Source organism: Lipotes vexillifer, unplaced genomic scaffold, assembly GCF_000442215.2.
Source record: "Lipotes vexillifer unplaced genomic scaffold, Lipotes_vexillifer_v1.1 scaffold415, whole genome shotgun sequence".
Taxonomy (NCBI): Eukaryota; Metazoa; Chordata; class Mammalia; order Artiodactyla; family Lipotidae; genus Lipotes; species Lipotes vexillifer.
In genome coordinates, this window is record NW_006774345.1 from 2801630 (window position 1) to 2827600 (window position 25971).

Below are 25971 nucleotides of genomic sequence, written 5' to 3' on the forward strand. Positions count from 1 at the left end.
AAACCATTCTGGAAACAGCATCTCCCTTAGCAGTATTCAATCCTGAGTCAAGTGTTATTTCAATGATTAAATATTCATTCACTAAAGTAATTGTTTAAAAAAAACAAGGGTAAGACAATGGCCTAACTATATAGATCCTAATTAAGCTTTAAGAACATTTCCATAAAGCAGGACGGGGCGAATTGTTTGCTAGGCCCCCAGTGACCTCTCCCACACCGCCTCTACAGAAAAGAGGGAGCTCCGGGCCCTCGCCAGCGCGCGAGGTACTTCTTCCGTCCCCCGGCGGTGCCAGGTGAGCCCCGGCGGAGCTTGAGAGGCCGAGCAGGGACTCTCGACTACCCGCGTGCAGCGCGAGCGGCGGCTGCATGGTATCCAGCTTCACCCTAGGCGCCCCCGCGCCCTGGTGACCTCCCGGCCGTGCGCACACGGGCCCCCTGGCGAGGGGACGCGCTTGGCTTGATTTGTCCAACTCTGGTGTATTCGCGGGGCTCCGGCCGCCCTCCCGGGTCTCCCTCCCGTGCTCCAGCCCAGCCTTGCTTCCCCGGAGCTCCGGAAGGGAAGGAGGCGTGTCCGGAGTAGGCGGGAGGGAGCTGTATAAAAGTGCTGGCGGCTCCCCAGCCTGGGCTTCACTCTCCGCCTCTCGCCGGGACCGGGAGCGCTCCGCGAAGCACGGGCAGTGGAGAGGGCGCTGCGCTCGGGCTACCCAATGCGTGGACTATCTGCAGCCGCTGCTCATGCAATATGCTGGAGCTCCAGAACAGCTAAACGGAGTTGCCACACCGCTGCCTGGGCTGGATCACAGCGCTGCCTTTCCTTATGAAGAAGACACAAGTGAGTAGGGCGCGCCCGGGAGCTCGCTGGCTCTCCAAGAAAATCGCGCCTGGAGGCCGGCGCGTCCCGGCCCCAAGTGCCGGGGCGTTCGGGGCTGTGCCTGCCGAAAGAGCCTGGAGGGCGCTGGGGAGGCGGGCGTGGCGTGTGAGCCCCAGCCGCCCGGCCCGGGTGAGCCTGGGAGAGGAAGAGTGGGAGTGATGAGAGGGAGCCCGTGTCAAGTTTGGAGCTGCAGCCCTTAAGTTGGGAGCTGTCAGTCGGGAGCCGCAGTTCCTGTAGGATGGAAGGATCTGTTCTTTGGCCGGAGAGTTTAAGTGATTACTGAAAGGCATGTCTTTGCACCGCAGACATCTTCCCGTGGATTTCGGGGACATTACAACAGCTCCCCACGCGCCACGCTCGCTCGCGCACCCAGATTTTTGTGCAGCCCCTGGGTGGGTACCTGGCTCGTGCGGGCGCGGGTGCAGCCGCTGGAACTTAGCCAACCCAGAGTTCCTTAGTGGCCGCGTTCGGCTGGGCGGAGAACCTGCCCGGCCAGCCCCGGGAAACTTGACTCCCGCGGCGTCTGCCAGGTTTGCGGTTCTAGGCAAGAGAGCTCTAAAGCGGGTAATACCTCCACATTGCACCCACTTTCTTCCATTACAGAAGAGAAAAAGTTGCTTGTGTGTGTTAATGGGCACCTCTGATGGTAGTTACTGAGGTAATTCCCAGTGCTGCAAAATTGTGCATTATACAGAATCACAGTGGTAAAGCACCGTCCAGGGGTACAATTAGTTTGTTTGTTTTCTTGCAGCAGATATCTGGATTGTCGTTTTGAAAGGGCCGCCACTGTACTCCCATGCACAGTTCTTTTTGCCACTGCAGGTCTTGCCTCTACTTACTTCTCCCCTTAGGAATTTTTCTGTTATCTGCCGCGGGTTGGGTAAGGCTGCCCTTTCACCCCCCAGAGGTGCTGTCGGAGATTGAAGTTCCTGAAGTGTGTTGAAGGGGTGGAATTGGTGGGCGAAAGGTTTGTACAGATCTTCAGTTTAGAATGTGCTGAAAATACTTTATTTAATGACATACTTAGTGTCATATTTTAAATAGGTGTCTAGACCTGGGAAGCGTACATATTCAGAGGGGAGTAAGAAGACTCGAGCCCACTGCACCCGTGTGGAAAAGGGCAGGAGGGAGGGACGTGGCCTGGAAGAAATTTTTGTGTAGTCTCTAGGGCAGCTGCCCAAGACCGAGGAGAGGAGCGGAGCGCAAGTTCCTCTCCTGCAAGCAGGTTAGTTTATAGGCAAAGCACCTGGGATCACCACAGTGGGCTGTTGAAATGCAAATGTTAAAGACTGGCAACAGAAGATAAGTTTTAATGTAATTACTTGATTCGTACATGCTTTCTGCTTTGTGGAATAATAAGCATGGGCGGACGGGGAACCAATTCTTTGTTATAGTAGCATCTGTTCACGTGAATGGTAGTGGCGAGATGTGGGTGGAGAAACCGCTACCTTCTAGTTCAGGAAAAGAGCCTAAACCTTCCTATTTAAACAAGATCACTGGAGACAGATCAGGTTAATGACCAACAATCCAAAGGGGGGCTATGTACTATCAAGTCACTTTGAGAGTCAGTAGGATTGATGATCCTTGCACCCTTGCTTTGCAAAACAAAAGTGAGCTCTGTAATCTCCTTTCTCACTTTGATTAAATGGCTGTGTAAATTGGATTACATGGGATAATTTCATTGAAAACTAGAAAGAGGTCAAACTAGCCTGAAACTCCTTGGTGTTAGTGACTCAGTACTGCTGACCAGAGACACTGCAGGCAGCTAAGTATTTTAGAAATGTGACCTGCTCAGGCCAAGTAAAAGTGCAAGCCCTTTGGGGGAACTTGCTGCTGTTAAAGGACTGAAGGCAAAGGAGGGCAGTGCCCTTGGTGAATGAAGGCATTCATTGCCTGGGATCTAATGACCTTCAAGGTTTCCTTTAAAGATACGTCTAGCAATTCCATATTCTTGCCACAGAAAAAGGGGACCCTGGAAATAGCGTGAAATCAATGAAATAATCAGTGGAAATGGGGGAGGATGCTTAGATCCTCATTCATATTGTTAAATTTTCTAATCCAAAAGTTACAAAGAAATTTCCTGTGCACCTCTGTACGGATGGAGAGTAGCATAAAGAAATCTGACATTAAGTTGTAAGATTGTTCTACTGAATCTAATGTTATACTTGCCAGGGAGGAATATCTATTAACATTCAATAGTTTAAATAATCATTTATAAAGATGGCATCAATTCCAGAGTTCTGTTATAAAACAAACAGTTGTGTACCCTTCCATTACCCAAGATATAAAATGAGAATTTAATGATAATTTTAAAAATACACTTGAATTGTGCATCTCTCCAAGAATCACAGGGACACCAGGCATTCTGGACTTTCAGTCAAGCTAAATAAATGTGGAAATTCACCAACAACCACTTGAGGTTTGATAAATGATTCTTTATTTAGCGCGTGTGATGAACTTTTAGCATATGGGAAATAATTACTCGGGCAGTAGTCGTGAGGAGCAATTTTAACAATAAGTTTAGTCACAAGTCTACAGAAATGAAAGCATTTTGCGTTTTTCAGATTTCTGAATGTATTTTATCCATATTGTATGGTTTTACGTTTTCTGAAGGGAATTGTGTCTCTGGCTTAGAAAGAACATCTACTTCAATATAGAATCATTTTTTTCAATGTAATACTCTGATAAACTTGTATATTAAATAACAATTGGACATTAATTTGCAAGACCAATTAGAAAAGTGCTATCAGTTTAACAGGGCTGGCGCCATGTTTATTGATGTTGTACTTACATTTTAGTTTTGAGATGGTCTGGTCTGTGAGAGTTTTCACAACTGCTGTCAGTTTTAGAAATATGAAGATAGGAAAAATTCATCTGGCAAACGGTGTAGAAAAGGCCATTTTAGGCACACATTAGTTCTCAGAAGAAGCAAATAGAATGTTTATTAGCTTTTGTTTTTCCAGAGAAAATATCCCTCTTTTGTATGAAGTTTGTCATCTGGGTGATGATGCAAGTTTACAGAAAAATTTAACATTTATGAAAAGAGCATTTTTTAATTTTGTCCTTAAAATCACTCCATTTGGAATGTGTGCTTTGAACAATCCTAATTTTTTTAGCTTTTAATTGATAGATTCTGCCAAGACTTTAAAACTCAAGTGCTAAGTCGATTACATGCAACATAAAACAAGGAAAATAACCATATGGAAGTCTGAAGGCCCGGCCCGAGCCAAACCAATTAAAATCACCAAATTTTATTTATATCTAACTGCTGACTTGGAGATAGCAAGTTATGAATCACATTTATTCTATAATGATAGGGTTATTGAAATCGTTCCATCACCATCAATAACATTAAAAAAAAATTCTCCCCAAATAGCTAGTCTGAAACTGGAGTTTTCTTGCATGGTCCGGTGAGCCCCACTGCGTGTGCCCTTCCCCAACCATGTCTAGGGAACACCTGAGATATAGTGGAGAGATCTTAGGTTCTAGCTTTTCAAGACTTTGATTCTAACTCCTGTCTTACCACTGGTAAGACAAATGACTTTAGGCACATGGTTTAACTTCTTGGGATTTCCATTTTGCCATCTGTACAATGATTATAAAATAGTTATAAAGATCTGTAAGGATTAAATGAGATTTTATATATGTCTGTATCCCAGCACAGTGGCTTACTGTAGTTACAGTCTGAATTTATTATCCCTGAGAAGAGAATTGCCTGCCGACTAACTTAAAAGCCAGAAAAAATCTAGCTTTTGCAGGTAAATGTTGCTTAACCATCAAAGCACAGAGACCAAATTTTCATAAATCTGGATCTCTGCATTCAGTCTTATAAACTGTTACCTGTTTGTACTATCAAATCAGGAATGTGTGGAAAAGAGAGGCTATCTGTGGCAGGAGAGATGATAAATGCTTTAAAGTTCTTAAAAAGTGAAAATAAGAGAGTTAAAATTGAAAATAGGAATGGAAAATGGGAATATAATCACCATCTCTGATTCACTTTCATATTTCCATACTTCTGCTTTCTAAGTTCCCCTTGTCTGATTCTGAGGGTTTCTTTTATTTCATTTTAGACTAAAGAGACTGGGTCAGTTTCCTGTCCTTGGTGTTCGTGAACTTGCCCTTCAGAGTGAGGACAAGCATTCATGTCTGAAGGGTGTCTTTATTGTCTTTACCAGGTAACATGTGGTGACATTTTTATTTTTTTCATTCTGCAAGTTTGGGAGATTTTTTTTTTCTTTTCTCAGTTACCTTAATGTTCCCTTTCATAAATTAGGATATAAATCTGTCAGGAATGATCTTTTATCTTTGTTTTCTAGTACATGAATCATGAGCAGCTGCAGGAGAGTCTCTTTTTGGTGTTACTCACCTGTGTAGTCAGAACAATTTATAAAACAAATTGAAGGAACACCAGGATGCTTTTATAATATATGCTGTTTTCAGGGTTATTTTATTTAGACTTTGTCTCATAGAAACCATTGACTATAGCCTTACTGATTTATAGATGCAGTGAGATGTTTTTGCCTTTTCACTTAATTATGGGCATGCTAAAATAAAAACTGTTTACAGGGTCTGGGAGTTGGAGAGAATTGTCATTATCCCATCTCTACCTATTTCCTTCTGTCCAGAAAAATGGAGGTGATGGGGGTGATTTTCTTATAATTAGGCCTCATGTATCTTTTTCTAAAATTGCAGTGTGTGTCATCTAAAGGAAGACTGTCTGTTATGTAACTCTCTTTGTCTTTTGACTACATTTTACTATTTTTTCTAGGCTGCCACATTGACTTGGTTATTAGGGGATGGAGTTCATTTATTAGCGCTGATAGTATGTTGTATGACTTCGGGAAGACATTTGAATCTCTCTGGACCTCAGTTTCCTCCACTGTACAATGAGAGAGTAGGACTAGGTGATTTCTAAGTGCCTTCCGGTTCTAGAATTCTCTATGTCTAAGGTACTAGTAAAATAGAGGTTTGAACCAGATGGCATTTTAGCTTCCTTTGGTTCTGAGATTCATGTAGTCATTGCTTTGGTGTGAATAGAAATTTTAACCATTGTTTTATGATAATGAAGCAGCCAATGGGGAGAAATGAAGGAGATTTCAACTTAGACTATTCTACTTTTAGCCTTTTCACCTGCTACTTGATATTCCTCTATAACAAGAATGGTATTTGCACTTGCTATTTTGGCAATGTCCATAGTTGAAGGGGATCTTTACTTTCTCTCTTCCAATCTTTAAATCCTCTAAGTGAAGGAGAATCATAAGGCAAAGTCAGACAGCCAGAGGAGGTCATCTTACATAACTAATGAATGTCTGCCTCCCCATATGTGCTTATTGTTTCTACCCCTGCGGTCTCCAATATCTGTGTGCGTGGAGCAGAAATGGAGAGAATTTGATCCTGTAGTGGAAAGAGCTTTCGTGGAGGGAATCAGAGGTACGGACCCTGCACTTGGCTCTGGCTCCAGGGCCGGTCACTGGATCTTCGTAGTCTTGGGCAAGTCACTGAGCCTCAGTAATATTGTGCCTTAGAGTTCATCCTGAGAGTGAAGGGGAGAGGTCTGCAGCTGGAGACACAGAGGCTGAAAAAGGAGGGAGCAAGCCCTTCTGCCTCTGGGAAAGACAGCTGCTGTGGTGGATGGCACGTTGCTGAGTCTCAGTCTCTCCTTGCCCTGACTTTTTGCAGGTCTGGACCCCCTCCTCCAGGCAAGAGACCACGGATTCCACAGAAAATAGAGCTGTGACAATGATGATAATGCTCTAAGCACCAGCAAAATCTAGTGAACTTCCTGCTAAAACCATGTTCAGAATTGAGGCAATGATCCAGACACTTAAAACAAGTAGCAGTAGCTATCTTTCATTTATCTGGATGAAGGAATTTAGCACTTGACTTTGCAGGTGTAGCTGTTGCCTTGGGGCTTGGAGTACTGCTGATTAGAATGTAGTCTCTAAGGGAGCAGTTAGGGTGCCTTTTCTGTGCTCCTGGTGCACAGACAGCAGCTCAAAAATCTGACAGTGGTCTTGCAAAGAATGCCTTTGCTCTCTAGGGTGACCATGCAAAAGGGCACACAAGACGAGAGAGAGAGAGAGAGAGAGAGAGAGAGAGAGAGAGAGAGAGAGAGAGAGAGAGAGAGAGAGAGAGAGAGAGCGAGAGAGAGAGAGAGAGAGCGTGAGCGCGAGCAAAGCCATCATCAGTGCTCACTGGAAAAAGTAAGCCCCAGCCTCCTTCACCTTTGCAGAAAGGGCATCCCCACTGTATAATGTACCCTGACTGCATACTGTGCCCCCACTGGAGACCAGGGAGGACAGAGCACAGCCTGAAGGGGGCCGTTGTTTGTCTTGCATACACATACTCTGTTGCCCTTTCAGGAGCAGAAGTTCATCTTTTGTTTAAAAGCCCTGTGGGTGCTTAGCACTTTTGCCTCTTTTTCCCCTTGACTTGAAATCTCTGAAGCCAAGGACCTTTCCATTTAAGTGCCTTTACTAAAGTCCAGGGCTGAATCACATCTTGTAATTGGCCTGTTTCTTCTAAATGCCAGTGTTTGAGTGGTAGTAAACCAGGTTGCCTCTAAAAATTACAGCTTAATAGTGGTTGTCTATTGTGAGGAACCCCGTTGTGCTGAGTTTTCCACTGTTTACTTGGGGTCCCTTTCGCAAAGCCTTTCTAGACAGCTACCTTGTGAAAACACAGATTCCTTGATTTCCAAGAAGAGTGTTGCAAAGAAAGTAGCTTGTGTTTATAAAGGCCTTGCACCCTTCCTGGTATGCGTTGTCCATATGGATGGCTGTTAAAATTTACATTCACTGCAGAACTTTAGATGGGAGGAGGGAGACAGGGTAGAGGTGCTTCATATAAAATGGTTGCTAATGTGATCTAGAAAACACAAGGATTGCAAAACAAACCCCGGCAGTCACACATCGTTATTTATGGTTCTGTGTTAAACCTACAGTTTAACACTTCTGAAATAGTCAACACGTTAGGGATTTCCATTTTTGATGACCGACTAAAACCTCTGTGATTACTTTAGTTTGGATCTCTGGCGATTTTAGAAAGCTGCTATCTTCAGCCAGCCCTACCCAGAGATCTCTGATGTGTTCTGTTAGGTGGAGAACTAACACAGGTCATTCTACTGTTTGTTAGAAAGATAAATTATCACAGTAAAAGGAGCTGGGCTGGTGCTTTCTGCTTCCAGGTGGTGCAAAGGGGTTGCTAAAATGCAGGGATAATAAAGTAGTTAGAAAACGTTCTTGAAGAATCAAAAGGAGGATATTAGTATAATGTTTTTAGTACTGGATGAAATTAATTCTATGTAGAAAAGCATCTGACGACAAAATAGGATTTATATAATCCTTCCATTGTTACGCAACAAATTGTAACAGTTTTGTTTTTTCTAATTCTTAACCCCTGCCCAGGAAAATACTTTAAAAGTTTAGGACACGTTTGTTTATAATGTACTATGGCCATAATGGTACTCTACATCTTAACAGTACTAGAAAATAGTGGACTATAAAAAATAGTTCCCCATTTGAAATTTGGGTCTTTCTTATTCTTAAACAATTCCATAGACTTTTATCGATTTGACCATTTATTGTTTGCATTTCTGTTTAAATGTCACATAAATGATTCAGCTTGAAGGAGTGAAATTTACTACAGTCTGTGTCAAGCATTTGACATTTAAATGTGTATCCATTTTAAATACTTTCATGATTGTTTTGTAAAATCAAATCACCCTGATAATAAGATCATGCCAAAATGGCACTTAGTAGAAAACAGTTCCAAAATGAATTCAAAGAACTTTTCTTCTGGGAGGTAGGTACTGTTTCTTTAAACCCCAATTCACAGATGAGGAAAAGGTCTTCAACTTGCCAACTCCAAGTGTTTTATGGTCATGATTAACACCCAAAGAGATTTAGCTGGCACTCCCACAGTGTATTAGTGCGGCCTATTCAGAACCTCAAAGATACACGTTCTGCTTATAGGAACATTAAATCAAAAACAAACACAATTCAGATATTAAAAACAGTTGCCTGTAATAGTTGGCAACAAAAATTTTGTGATTCCAGTTACCTAGCAGAGTGGCTCATGCTAGAGGTTCAGTGAACACAGATGGAATGTTTTTGAATAAATAAATGCCTGATTTTAGGTTGTTAAGTGCCAATAACCTTTTTTAGAAGCCTTTTTCTTTTTTTTAACAGAAGGCAAATTTTAACTACTGTCCTGGCTCTGTTATACACAGATGTGTCTGGTTGATGATTAGAAAGCCTACTTTGTTCCCCATTTACAGTATTAATTTTCAGTGAATGTGCACTATTACTTACTAAGTGAAACTGGTGGGCATGTGAGAATACAGAAAACACTGGACTGAATCAAATGTAGTAGTGGTTCGGCCGCTTACTAGCAGTGTGCCCTTCAGTAAGTGTTTCTCTCTGAACTTTTCCTTCCCAATCTTTAAAATGGGTGCAGAAATAACTTATCTATTAGTACTGATGTCATGATTAAGTGAGACAGGCTGTGTAAGGGCACAGGTACTTGCTCTTAGTAAATAATCAGTTCCTTCTCTGCAAGAGGAGTGAATCATGGAAGCTTTCAGCAAATCCACATGCTGTAAGACATAAATTCATTGTCCACAGTTCCTGCCGTTGGCTATAGGGCTTGCATGAATAAATGAATTAAAATAATAGAGCTTAATACCTTAACTGCCTTATTTATACACAATCTACCTTCTTTAACACTCGCAAGCACTCTTAGCAAATTAAAATTTTCCTCCAATTTTACCCCCTTTATCTTTCTCCCTTTTCTACGAAAGGCAACAGTTATACAAAATAGGCCAAAAGACAAGCTGCTTAAGAAGAGAAAGGATAGGGGACTTCTCTGGCAGTCCAGTGGCTAAGACTTTGCACTTCCAATGCACGGGGCATGGGTTTGATCCCTGGTCCAGGAACTAAGATCCCACATGCCACGGGGCACGGCCAAAAAAAAAAACAAGAGAAAGAATGAAGTAATAAGACTAGTTAATAAGTTAATATCCGTTGATTACTCACTATAGATGAGGCACCAGGCCACAAACTGCACAGGAATATCTCATTTGATTCTAGCAAAAAAAAAAAAGTTATGAAGCAGATATTATTATTGATCTCATTTTTTTAAACAAATAAGGAAACTAAAGTTCGGAGAGATTAAGAACACTTGCCCAAGATTAAAAGGGAAAAAAATTGCAAGTAAGTTGAAGAGCTTGGATTTGGAGCCAAGCCTGTTTAATTCCTTTTTTTTTTTTTCGGGCCTCTCACTGTCGCGGCCTTTCCCGTTGCGGAGCGCCGGCTCAGCGGCCATGGCTCACGGGCCCAGCCACTCCGCGGCACGTGGGCTCTGCAGCACGTGGGATTCTCCCAGACCGGGGCACGAACCCGTGTCCCCTCCACCGGCAGGTGGACTCTCAACCACTGCGCCACCAGGGAAGCCCAACTCTGTTTACTTCTAAAAACTAGATTCCATTGAACCACGTCAATGGAATGAACCCATATTTAAATATACATATACATACGATCTGTAAGACTCAAGCCTTTTTTTAAAAAAAAATTTGCGTGTGAAGATGATGGTTTTTTAATCTTATAAGGGGAAGGTTGAGAGCAGGCGAAGCAGGGTTCCGGGGAGAGCGAGGGGTTGCTTCTGATGCAGCTCATCAGGACCACCCAGGAGGGTAAATGGCTGTGAAGAGCAGCAGCACCCACACAAGTCGGGGATCCAGGGCTTGGTCCCCAGCCTCTCCCACCTCAGTCTTCTTAGCCATTGAATGCCTGCGTCAGCTGACCTGTTGTGTGCGAGGTCCTTATAAACTGGAAAAATGCCATTTTAATTTATGGAATTAAGAATTACTGCCGAAACCTTGGTGTCTTTCAAATAAAATGGTACTTCTCTTGGCAGAGGGGAGGTTTTTAAATATTTGAAAATTGTGTTGCAAAATAACTTCATGGGGGATAAAAGATGCTCCGGGGATTACTTTAATCAGTTTGCTCTATTTTCATGCTGTTTCCAAACACAATTTTAAGTCGCGGTGATCATTTTTAGAAAACTACTTAATAATGTCTTTATGCTTATGTCTGTTTGTTAAAGCTACCAGCCGTTAAAGTTGTGACCTTTGCTTTGTAATTCCTTGTCAGTCCAACCGCATGAATAGTAAAAATTCATTTTCTGCATTGATGTTAGATTTTTTGAAACAATTGACTGTTGGAGCACCCTTAGGGGCAGCATCGCTATGTAATTTATCAGTTTAGTGGAAATGAAGTTAAGTTTAAAAGGTTGCTGAAAGGTCCTGGAATCATTTGAACGCAGGTGAAGGAAACAACAGAACAGAGGTGTGATGAACCAAATAGACTGCAGTTAGATGACCCACTTTGGTTGGCTAATCCTCTGAGCCTCGGTTTCCCTATCTGCCAAAGAGAGAGGGCAGGAGTACATTTCTCAAAGGTGGTTGTGAAGATGAAATGAAATAACCCACAAAAAGCCCTTAGTCCAGTGCCGGGCACCTAGGAAATCCTAAATAAATATTCACTCTGATCTTCAGCATTAAACAAATGGTAAGCTTATCAACAGTGGTGACTCCTTTCTTAAGAAAGTGACTTTAATTACAAAGTCTCCATTGTCAGAATGAAAGGGAAAGTTCAAGCAATTTATCCAAATACCTCAGGTTTGGAATTCACTTTAGCCCTGAATAATTGTTTTCATTCCCAACTTTAACCAAAAACTGAAAAAGAGCTAAATTTGTATAATTATAATCACAAGATAGTTTACCTAGAGCAAAGTGTGCCCAAGGTCACAGAGCTAATACGTGGTGGAGCTGACTTATGAACCAGGCGGTCTGGAACTAGAGCCTACATTCCTAAACTCTATGCTATGCTTGGAATTGGGGGGACAAAACATGAGTCCTTCCCATGAATTGGTGAGTGATCTACTTTTCCCTATCTGGGAGGAGAAGTCATTTTCTGCATCAACAGAAATATAGCCACTTGTCAAGGGAGAAAGGAAAGAGCATGGCTTTTGTGTCAAAAGCACCAAGGTTTTACGTCTGGCTCTAGCTTGCCAAGGGATCTTAAGCAAATTATTTAACTTTGCTTAACCTTCTCTTAAACTGAATTTCCTCTTCTGTAAAATGGAATAATAATACTTTGTAGCTTTTTAACCTGGAAATAGGATGTTGCATACCTGCTTTGTGATTGTCACTCACAGAATTGTACTATTATAAAAAAAGTACTTTTCAGACTTTTGTACTATTATAAAAAAAGTACTTTTCAGACTTAACACGTTTTCCTGCTACACTATTAAGAACTAAGTTGTGTTTGTACAAATGTTTGACTCATTGGCCTCATGTAGACACTCAAAGGAGCATGGACTTTGGAGTTAGAATGAGGCTTAAGTCCTTAGCTCTGTTATTCACCAAGACCCACGTGCATGTTATTTACTTTCTTTCTCAATGTCCTCATATGTATAATGGGGTGGTAAGGATAATATTACATGGTTGGAAGAATACAGAGATTAAATGAGATAATATATGGAAATTGGCTGACCCAGAACTGATGTTCAATAAGTAGTATCTCTAATCTTCAGGGACTGGATTATGCCAGCTATCAGATCAGTATGGATCGGTCTACTCTGTCCGTTTGCTCCACTTGTGTGATGGCTATAATTTATTTAAACCTGTTGTCATTGAAAAGCAGAGATTATGGGTGATTATGTGAAATTGGATTGTGTGACCATGAACTAAGATTAGTAAGGGTCTGGATCTGGGTCAGCATCCCCCTTTGTAACCAAGAATGCTGATACATGACTTGGCTATGTCACCAGTTATTGTGTGTGTTGTTCCATTCAGAGGCCTACGGTCATACTTATTCTAAGCCTTGAGTAATGAAAAATTCAAACTTTCTAAATACATGAAAGCTTTGAGTTTATTAATGTCTTCCAAAATGAGCTGCACACTACTTTATATAGTATGTATTAATAGCTTTGGAGACGCATAGATCTGGCGTCACCTCTTCAAATTGGATGACTTTGAATCATTTAATTCTTCTAAAATTCTGTTTTTCTCATTTCTAAAATGACATTTATAATAGTGTTTAACTTCTCACATGGTTTTGAGGATTAAATGAGCCAGTACATGAGAAGGGTTATTTTATGCTGGGTACCCAGAAAACCTAGGTAAATGCTAGCTGCTTTCAAGAAAAATTCATTTTTGCATTCAAAGTTCGTTGTGGTTTTTTTTTTTTTTTGCTCTTGCTGTTTTTTTTGTTTGTTTTTTTTTTTTTTTTGCTCTTGCTGTTTTTTTTGTTTGTTTTTTTTTTTTTTCTTTGCATGTGTTGAATTTAGTAAGGGTGTAGGATCAACAGTTTGGGAATGTTTGCATTATGAATTCAGGTTTTATTTTCTTGTGGGTGATGGTATTTAGAGTTTAAGGGCTTGATTGTCCAGGTTAATCTTCAAGTAAGTTTTGTATCAATCAAGACAGATGCATGTTACTTTTATCTGTCCATTACTTCAGGTAAACAAGCATTCCATTCTTGTACAGAACATTAAACTGTTATGTTCCTTTTGATGGACTTGTTCAAAGCACTTGTGAAAGACAGAAAACAGCTCCTGTTTTCTGACATTGTATAATCTGAACGCTCTTTCTAGAGGTTTCTTGACTGAATCTTTGACTATCACTACCTCAAAAATTAAGTTATCAACCCAGACAAGTGTGAAGTAACTTTGGGTTCAGTTTAGAGTAGGATCTAACACAACAATTTGAGCCAAGACTCAGGTGAAACCAAAAAGCAAAAATCTCTTTTAAACGTTGAAAAAGGAAAAAGTCTACATCCATTTTTTTAAGGCCCAAAGGAGAATGGGACAGAATCATTGGTTTTTATAAGTCACTTAAGAGGAGGGCTGGATTATAAAGGGACTTAGTTTTGCATGTTTCCTTGAAATGTGTGTCCTGGCACTTGGTGGGGCAAGGCAGGAAAGTCAGAACAAGCACTTGCTGACTGTATAGGAGATCCACATCCTAAATTCAGCTGTGTGGTGTTGATATGGGGTTCATCCCTCCGAGGGCATCCATTTTGTTATCCAACAAAACGAAGAGGGAATTCTGTAATTTTAAAGATTCTCTTTAATGCACACAATCTAGATTATGAATGGAATTCTGACCATGTGACTACCCTAGTTAAAATCCTCCATTGACTTTACATTACTTGCAGGATAAAGTCTAAACCCTCAACACACTGTACAAGATTCTCTGTGATTGGCTGTTGCTTATCTCTACTGCTCCCTGAGTGGTAAATTTCGTGCTGGCGTCACTTAATGAAGCACAGTGAAATAGTGACATATTCCACACTCTGCATTTGGTCTTGAAAGCCCCAATAGCCCCTCTTCATCCTCCAGCTGGTCTAGCTGAGATGGTTCCTCCTCTTGGAAGTCCTCCCTGAAGTCTGTTTGCCCTTCCTCCCTGCCCCCACTTTCCTTGTGTTTAGTGATCTTACCCCGTGCTTCTATAGCATTAAAAAAAAAAAAAAAAATCATATAGGGCTTCCCGGGTGGCACAGTGGTTGAGGGTCCGCCTGCCGATGCAGGGGACACGGGTTCATGCCCCGGTCCAGGAAGATCCCACATGCCGGGGGAGCGGCTGGGCCCGTGAGCCATGGCCGCTGAGCCTGCGCGTCCGGAGCCTGGGCTCCGCAACGGGAGAGGCCACAACAGTGAGAGGCCCGGGCACCGCAAAAAAAAAAAAAAAAAAAAAAAAAAAAAAATCATATTGAAAACAATATAATGAAATTATATTCTTACTTACCTGCCTACCTGGCTAAATTGCCTCATGTTGGTATCCCCAGCTAGTGGTACAACACCAAAATCTTAGTAAAAGTTTTTGGAACCAAACTATGAGTTAATGAATCACGTGAGATATATCTTAGACTGAATCTTTGACTATAGCATTCTAAGCATGGATCTGAGTACTTATCAGTTTTATACCTGCTGACCTCAATTGACACATGGGTTGGCACCAAGGAGGGTGATTTGGAAGGTAGGAGGAACATTACTATCACGCATTGATGTCATACATAGGAAACGCATATAACTGTACTCAGTACCACCTGGCACAAACATACATTGTTCAAACATAATTCTGTTTGGAGAGAGAAGTGGGCCACTTGGGGTTGTAGAAGAGGGTAGAGACCATGGATTAAAAAAAAGAGGAAGGTGGGGCAAGTTGCTGGCCATTTTTAAGGAAATAACACAATAGGTTGAATAGCAGGTGCCAGATGGTGCTTGCTAATTCAAGATTATAGAGGGTATAAGAGCCAGAAAGGATTTTCGTACATAATCGGCTACTGATGATGAAGAAAATGCTGATTGTGATGCTTATTCCATGTGCCAGGTCCTGAGCTAAGTGTGTTACATACTTTCATCTCCCCTGATTCTCTCCACCTATGCGGGTGGTTATATCCTTCCATTTACAGAAGAGGAATGTGGGCTTAGGAAGGTTGTGCAAGTCGCTCAGCATCTTACAACTAGTTAGTCTTAAACCCAGTCTGTTTGCTTAGTATTAGTGTTGCTGACATCTTCTCTTTTTGCCTAGGTAAGATGTTTTTCTTGATACATAATTATGAATAAGACTGTTATAAATAGAGTAAATGAATTCTTCTTTCCAGCTCACCCACGTTCAAGAAGCTTCCTTTCATATTTTCTTTCCACAGTTTGGGTTGGTTAATGGTTAGCCAGTGCAATAGACAAGGAAAGGATGTTGTGTAGTTTTAGAATCTGATGTGTATAATCTCTAGCAAGAAATTGATGAAAGAAATATGAGACAGTAGACAATATGAGATTCTTAGATGGTTCATTTTAAATGATATTTGTGGATTTAAGACTGATGTGGTTAAGGAATTTAGCAAAAACAATGTTTCATTACTCAAGATCAAAGACATATTGAAGTGTGGAGGAAGAAAGTCGGAGAAGGATTTAATAAGAAGTGATGTTTTCAAATTTCATCTGTGATTAGAAGCCACCGTCTTAGTGACCCAAGGCAGTGATACAACTGCTTTACAATTCAGTGCTCTAAAGTTAACAGTTTTTAGATTTGTGTACTTTAAAAAATTCACAAAACTATTGAGTTTGCCAAAAAGTTCATTTGGGTTTTTTCATAACATCTTATGGAAAAACCCAAATGAACTTCTTGGCCAACCCAATATTTTGATGCCAAGTTTTCAAGAGTTCTGAAGTTGTTAAAGTTATGCAACCTTACAGCATGGCTTATTTTACCTTTTCTTTTTTTCTGTTTTTTAAATCAGGTAAGCTGCTTGGTTTTGTGTGTAAACTGAAAGGTTATCATTTCTGAAACCCATAAAACTTTTTCAAGTTTTGGATAATAATCACATAACAAGGAGCAAAATCTACCTCCTGTCTCAATTTACAAACAAAATCTCCAAAAAGGACCATAAATGAGAAGAGGAGATGACACAAAAATTAAACAATGAAGTGGATGTGCAAAATGGCTTGTGCAGATTTGGCACTTGAATCATACAGCAGCTGAAGCATATCTTTTAAATTTCATTTAGCTGGATACACGGCGCTGTCTTCATTTCTTGAGATTCCCATTCTCTCCTATATGGTGAGAGAATCTCTTTGCTTTCCAAGCAGTCTTCCTGTTTACATATATTCCTCCAGCCACTTTTGATTCCACAGCAAAGCAGCTGCTTTGAAAAAAGCCCAAAGGATAATCTTGCAATGGATACTCACTCATCTTCTTTCCTGACCCAAGGAGAAAGTTCCTTTTTATTTTCCCCTAGCATTATTTAGAGTTAGAACTTGAGGGTTTAAAGTACATTTTCCATATTCTTCTTTTTTATTAAACAAGAAAGCTTAATTGATAATCTTCCCAGGTTGTCTTTGAGGAAGAATTTCATAACACAAAATAGTTGACATTTACTTTGAAGATTGTTAACTCAGAACCTTTTAAAAAATAGTAATAATAAACTGTGTGATGCCACTACTCACATCCTGATACATTGTAAAAAGTCTTCTTTTTCATTTCTGTCCTACATCTTCCTTTCCCTGCTGAATTTGGAGTCTCTTCCTACATAGTGATATTATGGAGAATGCTCAGCACAACTCCATGATGTCATGGTGAAAAATCGGAATAAAAGAGTTTGCCACTTAATCATGCTTATTAGCATGAAAATGCAATAATAAAGCCTATTTTGGAGGGGTGGTGGTGAGGGGGAGTGTCATTTGAGTCCACTCCTGAGTAGTCTGGCATGCAACTTTCTGTTTCTTGCAAACAAGTCTTGTCAGAGGGGAACAGTGATATTATGCCTGTGTTACTCTGAAGAAAAGGTAGTTGATTTTATTCTTTAGTCAAACTAGGAATGGGTCTGGATGATGTAAAAAAAAAAAAAAAATTTAGTTCTGTGAGTGTGAGCTTTTGTTTTTTCTTTTGCCTTCTCTGGTAGGGATGACAGATACGTCATCCAGTGCTTTGAGAAGATATAAGATTAGCATTTAAAAGCTTAACCTATGTCATCACTTCTGAACATGCCTGCTCCCAAGTGAAATCATATTCCTTGCATGTGTTTCCCAGTGCAGAATCACCATGAATAATTTTTTATGCATGACTGCTTTAGAAATTTTGATGGATTGCAGCTCATTGGGAGAGAGGAAGAAATTTATAGATGCATCTTATACTGAATTCTAAATAAAGTGCAGAATTGTAGACCTCTCAGAGACTTCCACTGAACTTCCTGTAGGAAAGTGTCTGCATTCCAGGTCTGTGGGGTTTTATTTTGTTTTTCTGTTTTGTTTTGTTTTGCCCCCGTCGAGTCAGTAAAGGAAAGTAACTACACGTGATACTCATCTAGTTCCTTTAGAAAGGGAATCTGGGGATTTTACAGGCGGGTCTGCACTTTGGGTCATTATCACATTTTGGCCACATCTGCCAGTGAAGGCATTTTCCACTGGTTGTTCATTAAAAATAGTTTATTTAAAAATATATAGTTTATTTAGCATTTACTACGATCAGAGCACTGTGTTAGAGGCTAAAGCTACAGCAGTGAGCAAAACATATTATTCCTGCTCTTCATGGGGCTTATAGTCTATCCCTGGTTTTATATCCTAATTTTCCATTTTCATGGGGCTGGAGAAGTATTTAAAGGTGCAAAGAAAAAGTTCAAAAGTTCAAACTGAGAAGCATTTAGCTAATGTCACATTTTGGATAATTAAGAGAATGTTGCAACATTACTCACCCTTGTTATCATTAAGGTTTAGCAGTTATTGGACCCAAGAGTAGGAAGGAGGATACCTAATGGATGAGCAAAACTCTTCTGTTTATCCTTCATTCATTCATTCAACAAATATTTATGAAAGGCTTGTCTGTACTCAGCAGTGCTCTACCCACTTTGGACAAAACAGTGAGGGACGGAAAGTACTTGCCTTATGGGACTCAAACTTGAGCAGGAGACAGGTAACAAGCACAACTGGTGGGTGATGTTGCAATTCCATTGTGTGACAGGGCCACCATCTGCTAAGGAGTGAATCACACACTGTCCTGACTTCATTTGTTCCCCATTTCACATACCTGAATTTATTCTCTGTTCAGACAGTTTAGAGAGTACTACCACAATGGTCCATACTATACGAAAGAGAATTTGATGGTAGGAGTATTTGAGCAGTTCAAGGTGCTAGAGATAAGAATGATGAACAAGAATAGTGTAATTCTCATCCTCACCCCATTTGCACACTTGTCAGAAGGAACAGGTGATGAGAGTAAACGAATTGGGTTATCATCAGTTTCTTATTTCTGATGAAAAGTGCTTCGGTGGAAATAAAACTGATCTGAGAGTGCTGGAGCCGCTTAAGCCAGGTCACCTGAGAAGGCTTTTCCTAGAAGGTGATATCTGAACTGAAGCCTGAATGATCAGAACGACTTGCCTCTTTCAGAGCCCAGGAGGGAGAAAGCTTGTAACTAAGTGCAAAGGGCTTAAGGCAGGAATACATTCCCGGTGTTTCAGGAACAAAAAGGAGGCCAGTGTAGCTGGAGTATGGTGTGGGAAGAGGGCATGGTGAGAATGAGCATGGAGGTGGGCAAGTCTACGTTAAATAGGGCCTTGTATACCTTGAGCAGGAGTTTGTATTTTATCGTAAATGTAATGGAAAAGCATTCAGAGGTTGTAAGCAGGTGGTGATGTTTTGCATTCCCTGAAGACCACAGTCTTGTGAGTAGCAAGCATGGAAGCAAAGAAGGCTATTTAGAGGGTCCTTGCAGTCTTCCAGGGAGGAGTAGGGAAGCTCGGCACAAGCTGTAGTGGTACAAGATGAGACGGAGGGAAGTGAATGTTTCAGGATTTATTTTGCTGGTAGAACTAATAGCACTTGACAGAGTGGGTATGGAACTAGGGAAATGGGAAGAATCAAGGATGGTGCTCAGAGCTGTGGCTTGAACCACCAGGCTTCAATTTTGGAAATGACATTACTGGGAATGCTTGTTCTAGGTGTGGTTGAAAAGACAGCAGTGATAATAACCATCATGGGCATTTATGAGGGTGAACTGGCTGTCAGGTACTATATACCAAGTGTCTATATAACTTTGTGCGAAGTTTGTGAAGTAAGTTCTATTATTAGGCCCATAATACAGGTGAGGAAGCTGAAGCACAGAAAGATGAATAACTTTCCAAAGGCCACAAGGTAAGTCAGTGGCAGAGTAGAGATTAAAGCTAGGGCAACCTGATTCTAGAATCACCGCCTCCCAGCCCCCCACTCTATACCATTCTCTGTGTTTGAGTAAACACACTTTGTTTTCTTAAGCCATCTTGGATTATTACTGAAGCTAAAGTTGACTTTTGAAACTCTACTATTCAGGTTAACATTCACCCATTGCCCAAACAATTCAGTCTCACTTTTGCTCCAGGTAGAGATGAGCCTGCCCTCTTTGGGAGAGCTGATCCCAAATCCAAGCCCAAGGGTCAGTTTCACAACCTCTTTTTATCACCTTGCTGTGCTGATCTTTAATCTATGGGGGAAGCAGAACATAAATGGGATTGTGACATCCACTGTTAGCATAGCTTTTAATTTAAAAGTCAACATTTAAAAAATTAGTAGTAGTGATAAAATAATAACTACAGGCCTACCTTGTTTTATTGTGCTTCACTTTATTGCGCTTCCCAGATATTACATTTGTTTGTTTTTTTTTTTAAACAAATTGAAGGTTTGTGGCAACCCTGCCTGGACCAAGTCTATCAGCACCACTTTTCCAACAGCATTTGCTCACTTTGTGTCTCTGTATCACAAATTTTCACAGTATTTCAAAACTTTTTCATTATTATAATATGGTGATTTGTGATCAGTGATGTTTGATGTGACTACTATGACTTGCTGAAGCTCAGATGATGGTCAGCATTTTTTAACAGTAAAATATTTTCTAGTTAAGATATGTACATAGTTTATGTTGTAATGCTATTGCACACTTAATAGATGATGGCATAGTGTAAATACAACTTTTATACGCAATGGGAAACCAAAAAATTAGTGACTTGCTTGCTTTATTGCAATATTCTCTTTATTGTGATGGTCTAGAACTGAACCCTCAATATCTCCAAGATAATACCAGTATAGCATTAACAGTCATGTCATGGTCTACTATAACATTGTCTTATTTATTAATCTTTTCAAAAATCCAAAGAAATGTTATCACCATGAGAAAACCGAGGCTCAGAGAGGTTCCATAATTTGTTGAAGGTTGCAGCATGTAAGTGACAGAATCAGGATTTGAATCTACATCTTACTATGCTGATGTTCTTCTTTTCTAAACATCATCTCATCTCTTTCATAAGCAATGAACCTGCAGTTGAAGTGTATTGTTATCAGAGGATCATGTCCTGAGCACGTCAAAGGCAGACGCTTTGCTGGGCTTCAGGTGGTAGAATTACCAGAGGAACATGTTTTGGGCATGTCAAAGGTACATTATTGCTGGGCTTCAGGCAGTAGAATTGCATTAACATTCTCATGGACTGCCAATCAAAAACTGCCTTTTTAGGACTTCCCCAGTGGTGCAGTGGTTAAGAATCCACCTGCCAGTGCAGGGGACATGGGTTTGAGCCCTGGTCCAGGGAGATCCCACAGGCCGCAGAGCAACTAAGCCCATGCGCCACAGCTACTGAGCCTGCCCTCTAGAGCCCACAAGCCACAACTACTGAAGCCCACACACCTAGAGCCCATGCTCCGCAACAAGAGACGCCACCGCAATGAGAAGCCCATGTATCACAAAGAAGAGTAGCCGCTTCTCGCCTCAACTAGAGAAAGCCCACGCGCAGCAACAAAGACCCAATACAGCCATAAATAAATAATTTTTTTTAAAACTGCCTTTTAAAGATAAAATTTAAATGATTGTTATTTTACAATTTGAATTTTGAAATACTAATGGAAAATTCCTAAGGAAAGTTTAGACTGACCTTTATGAGAAATAAATGCTCAGTAACTTGGATTTTTTCTCTCCTAGTGCTTAGGGTTTAGTTGCAGACAATATAATCTACTCTAGCTAGTTTAAACATAAAGGGATATATTGAAGTTTATTAGATGGTTTATAAAACCACTGGAAGGGCTAGAAGAACAGTTGAGATTTCAGAACACTCCCATCACCCAGAACACAGTTAAGTCCAAGGCAATCTGTAAAGCAGCTACATAACAGCAAGTGCTGTACAACCAGGACTGCTGCTGACGGCAGGGTCTCGCTGCCTCACTACCACCCAGCAAAATGCCTGCCCGGCATCCATCCAGCTTCTCTTCTCCAGGATTTTCTTTCCATATCGAATCTTGTAGAGTTGTGCCTAACTGCTGAAACCTAAGTACCTGCAACTTTAGCTAACTGCAATGGAGTCCAAGATACGGAGATTTTAACTTTGTGCTCAGAGAGCGGGAATGGGAATTGAGTCAACTCACAGTATCCTCTACACTCACTACTTAACTTTTCTTTTTCCAAGTTCCTCTAAATCAGGATTATCTAATAGGTAGCCCTTGAACCAAATGCAACCTCATTTACCTTTTCAGACATTTTTGTTTTCTCTAATGATATAGCACCCATGAGCTAGTACACCCTAAAATAGTATGTCTAAGACTTCAGAGAGTACCTAAGAATCTTGTTAAAAGTACACATTACTGGGCTTCCCTGGTGGCGCAATGGTTGAGAGTCCGCCTGCCGACGCAGGGGACACGGGTTCGTGGCCCGGTCCGGGAAGATCCCACATGCTGTGGAGCGGCTGCCAAAAAAAAAAAAAAAGAAAAACAGATTCCTGAGATGGACCCTCAGAATTTTGGATTCCACATGACGCCCAGGAATCTGCATTCTAAAATACCCCCAGATGATTACACTTTGATCTAAACATAAGACAGCAACTCCCCTTGTTTCACTTGGAGCACCTTTCATGAAGGGGTACATTTCAACAGTTTTTTCAATTCAACCAGAGGTACTTGGTATGTCCAGCACACATCGCATAATCAGGGAAACTCATACAGTGACCTTTGCAAATCTGGCTTGTCATCTGATGTGACGGAGAAAATGATCAAGATTATGAGTGTTCTTTGAGCTCAGGCCTTTGACCCCCTCATTTTGATGCTACTTGGAACAGTTCCAGCAGAGTATAAAGATTTAGTTTATTTGTAGTCCAAAAACCCAGGTGGGAAACAAACAAACAAAAACTTTTGTCGGAGATTTCCTGAGCTGCTTCCTCAGACTGAGTCTTCTTAAAAATTAAAAGGGCCTGTGAGACCAAACTTGTCAGACTCCCAGTAGCTGATCTGACAAAACATCTGAGCACATTTAATTACAGCCATAGGGGAGAAAAACACAAGAAGTTCTAGGAAGTTTAGGCATTCAGTCCAAATTCAGTGCATGGAATCAGATAGCAAGTGGAGCCCACACTCATTTTCCGTCTCTCAGTTGTTTGGAGTTCAAAAGATTGTACAGATTTTGCAGAACTTTTGATTTACAGGGGATCACAATTTCAGAAGTGAGTTACATAGTTGGAAGAATACAAATTGTGATTTAGGTTTTTGTAGCTGACTTTGGAAAGCTACAACCCTCGGATTGCATGTCATCGTGGTTCAATTTTCAGAGCAACTAATTGACATAATAGTGAACAATGCCATCCCCAAAGAATCAGTGCCCACGAAGTGGTGAATTTGGGTATGTGGATTTCAGAACTGTCATTTTTTCTTCTTGTGGTATTCCTGTACTTGCCAACGTTGAGGGCCTGTCGCTCTTATTTTTTTTGAAGATAAACACTTATAGCAAAAAGAATTAGCAACAGATATGTAAATCTAGGTTCAGTGGTGAACTTGCACCCACCAGTTTTCTAGACCAGTTTGGTTTGTTACATGTCATCTTCCTCATAATATTGATTAGAATTAGTCATCAACTATCATCTCTGTAAAATACGTCCTTTCCCTCTGCATTTATAAAACTGCTGAAGACCTATATTTATGAATAGCTAATGACCTATCTATTACCATTGTTTCTGATGAAGTCTATACCGCTGGCACAAATACTTATTCTATCACGTATGTCTCTATTAAAAATAATAAAACGTGAATACGTAGACCCTAGATTCTAGCCTGAGGTAGAAGTCCTTTGTAGGTATTTTCACCAGGGACAAAGTCTCTGAGCTAACCTGGTTCTCCTTAACCACAGGTGAGTTCCCCCATGCACAGGCTATTTAAGGAGGTTTATCATTTTGGCCCCATTCTTTCAGAGATGTCTCTTCTTATCTACCAAGACTGAACTGAACTTTCTAGCCCTTCCAGACATTACCACTCTGTTGTAGTGTGTCCTTGAAATTCCCTCACTCTCACTGACCCCTATGGTTCATCCTCCATGGTCTCACTCCATGGAAACTGTCCTCATCAAGGTCAGCTCCATTAGGTCCGCTTCAACAACCAACAGGTTGACATCTTTTTAGTGCTTATTTTATTGATTATACTCTCCCTTTGGTACTTTTTTTTCCTATTGGCCACAGTACCCCCAAATCAACTGATTTGCCTCTCATGTATTTGGCTTCTCATTCTCTTGTCTCCTATGCAGGTAATTCTTTCTTCTTCTTATATAATGGTATTCTCCAGGGTTTTGGGTGATAACTTCCAATCCCCAGCTGCCACTTCTGCTACACATCCTGGCTTAGGGAATAGCACCACTTCTGCCTCAGTCACCCAAACTGGAGCACGGAAGTCATTTGTGATTTCACCCCCGATAGCCTACACGCTTTCTGTCAGTCACCCAAGTTCTTCCTTTTACTTCGACATCCTCTTAAACTTGTCTCTCTCCATTCCCACTGCCATTTGCTAGTTAAGGCCCTCCTCATGTGGCCTCTGGATAACTTCACTGACCTCCTAACTGACCTCCTGCCCCCAGGCTTTTTGGTTGCCCCCCTCCACCCCATGTATCCTTCATTCTGATGACTGATAAACTTTTCAAAAATAAATCAGATCTTCATACTCCTCTACTTAAAGTCCACCAGGAGCTCCCCAGTGCCTTTGAGATAAAATCCAAATCAATTAGCAAAATTGGAAGGACCTCTGCATATCTTTCTAGCCTCATCTATTGTTACATATTCCTTGAAACTAATTTTTCATTTTGGTCTCCTTCCCTCACTTCTGTGGGCACCTGCTTCTTTACTTTCTCTGTCAGGGGTCTTCGCCCCAGCTCCCTTTGACCTGGCTACCTTCCACTCACCTTTGGAAAAGATGTCTCCTCCCAGAAGCTATCTCTGAGCCCCTCCCTCAGTCTCCCTCCCCCACCCCAAAGTCAGGTTTAGCTGTCCCTCTGGGCTCTTCCCTTCTTAGGTACTCTACCTGCTGTGTTCGCCAAGAGCTTGGGCTTCCTGAGGCCATGACCGTATCTTCTGTATCTTTACCTTCTGTAATTATCAGGTACTCCGTATGTGTCTGTTGAATGAATAAATAGCATAAATAGCTCTTCTTAGAAGTCTGAAAGCACTCAATTTTGTTTTTATCAGAAAGAACAACTTATCACTTTTTTTGAGCTCTCCTCTCCCTCTAGCTATGCAATTTTTTTTAAGCTACCGCAAGTATAACCTGATTTACATGCACTATTTGTTTATCCAGCCTAGTCATAATTTGACATGGTTGTTTCAATTAGAAACTGATGCAGTTAAAGAGAGCTATATGCTGTCCACAACATAGGCATTGTAAATGAAACTTAACTGTTCATTAGATATAAATGAAGTCAGTTTTATTATCTGATTGGCTCAGTGTTTTTCTTTCTAGTCTTGATTTAAACTTGGTCCAGACACACAGATGGCCAATGGGCACATGAAAAGATGCTCCACATGGCTAATTATTAGGGAAATGCAAATCAGAACTACAATGAGGTATCACCTTACACCAGTCAGAATGGCCATCATCAAAAAGTCAACAAATAATAAATGCTGGAGAGGGTGTGGAGAAAAGGGAACCCTCCTACACTCTTGGTGGGAATGTAAATTGGTACAGCCACCATGGGGAACAGTATGTAGGTTCTTTAAAAAACCAAAGATAGAGTTGCCATGTGATCCTGCAATCCCACTCCTCGGCATATATCCAGAGAAAACTGTAATTCAAAAAGATACATGCACCCCAATGTTCATTATAGCACTATTTACAAGAGCCCAGACATGGAAACAACCTAAATGTCCATCAACAGATGAATGGATAAAGAAGATGTGATATATATACACAATGCAATGTCACTCAGCCATAAAAAAGAATGAAATAATGCCACTTGCAGCAACATGGATGGACCTAAAGATTATCATACTAAGTGAAGTAAGTCAGAGAAAGACAAATATCATATGAGATCACTGATATGTGGAATCTTAAAAAAAAAAAAAAAAAAAAGTAACAAGGGAACTTATTTACAAAACAGAAATAGACTCACAGACATAGAAAACAAACATGGTTACCAAAGGGGGAAAGGGAGGGAGGGATAAATTAGGAATTTGGGATCAACAGATGCACATTACTATATATAAAATCGATAAACGACAAGGACCTACTGTATAGCCCAGGGAGCTATATTGAATATCTTGTAATAACCTAAGAATGAAA

At 40.8% G+C, this 25971-nt stretch overlaps 1 protein-coding gene across 2 annotated transcripts in view; it reads left to right on the forward strand.

The window, feature by feature from the left end:
- The first annotated feature begins 624 nt into the window (after positions 1-624).
- Positions 625-25971, forward strand: part of KITLG (KIT ligand) — an 87318-nt gene continuing 61971 nt past the window's right edge. Inside the window, exon 1 of one of the 2 annotated variants that reach the window (XM_007449117.1) lies at positions 625-831. In XM_007449117.1, the coding sequence (XP_007449179.1) occupies positions 817-831 (15 nt within the window). In that variant the 5' untranslated portion in view covers positions 625-816. The remainder of the gene's footprint in view (positions 832-25971) is intronic. The other variant, XM_007449118.1, reaches the window with a different exon arrangement.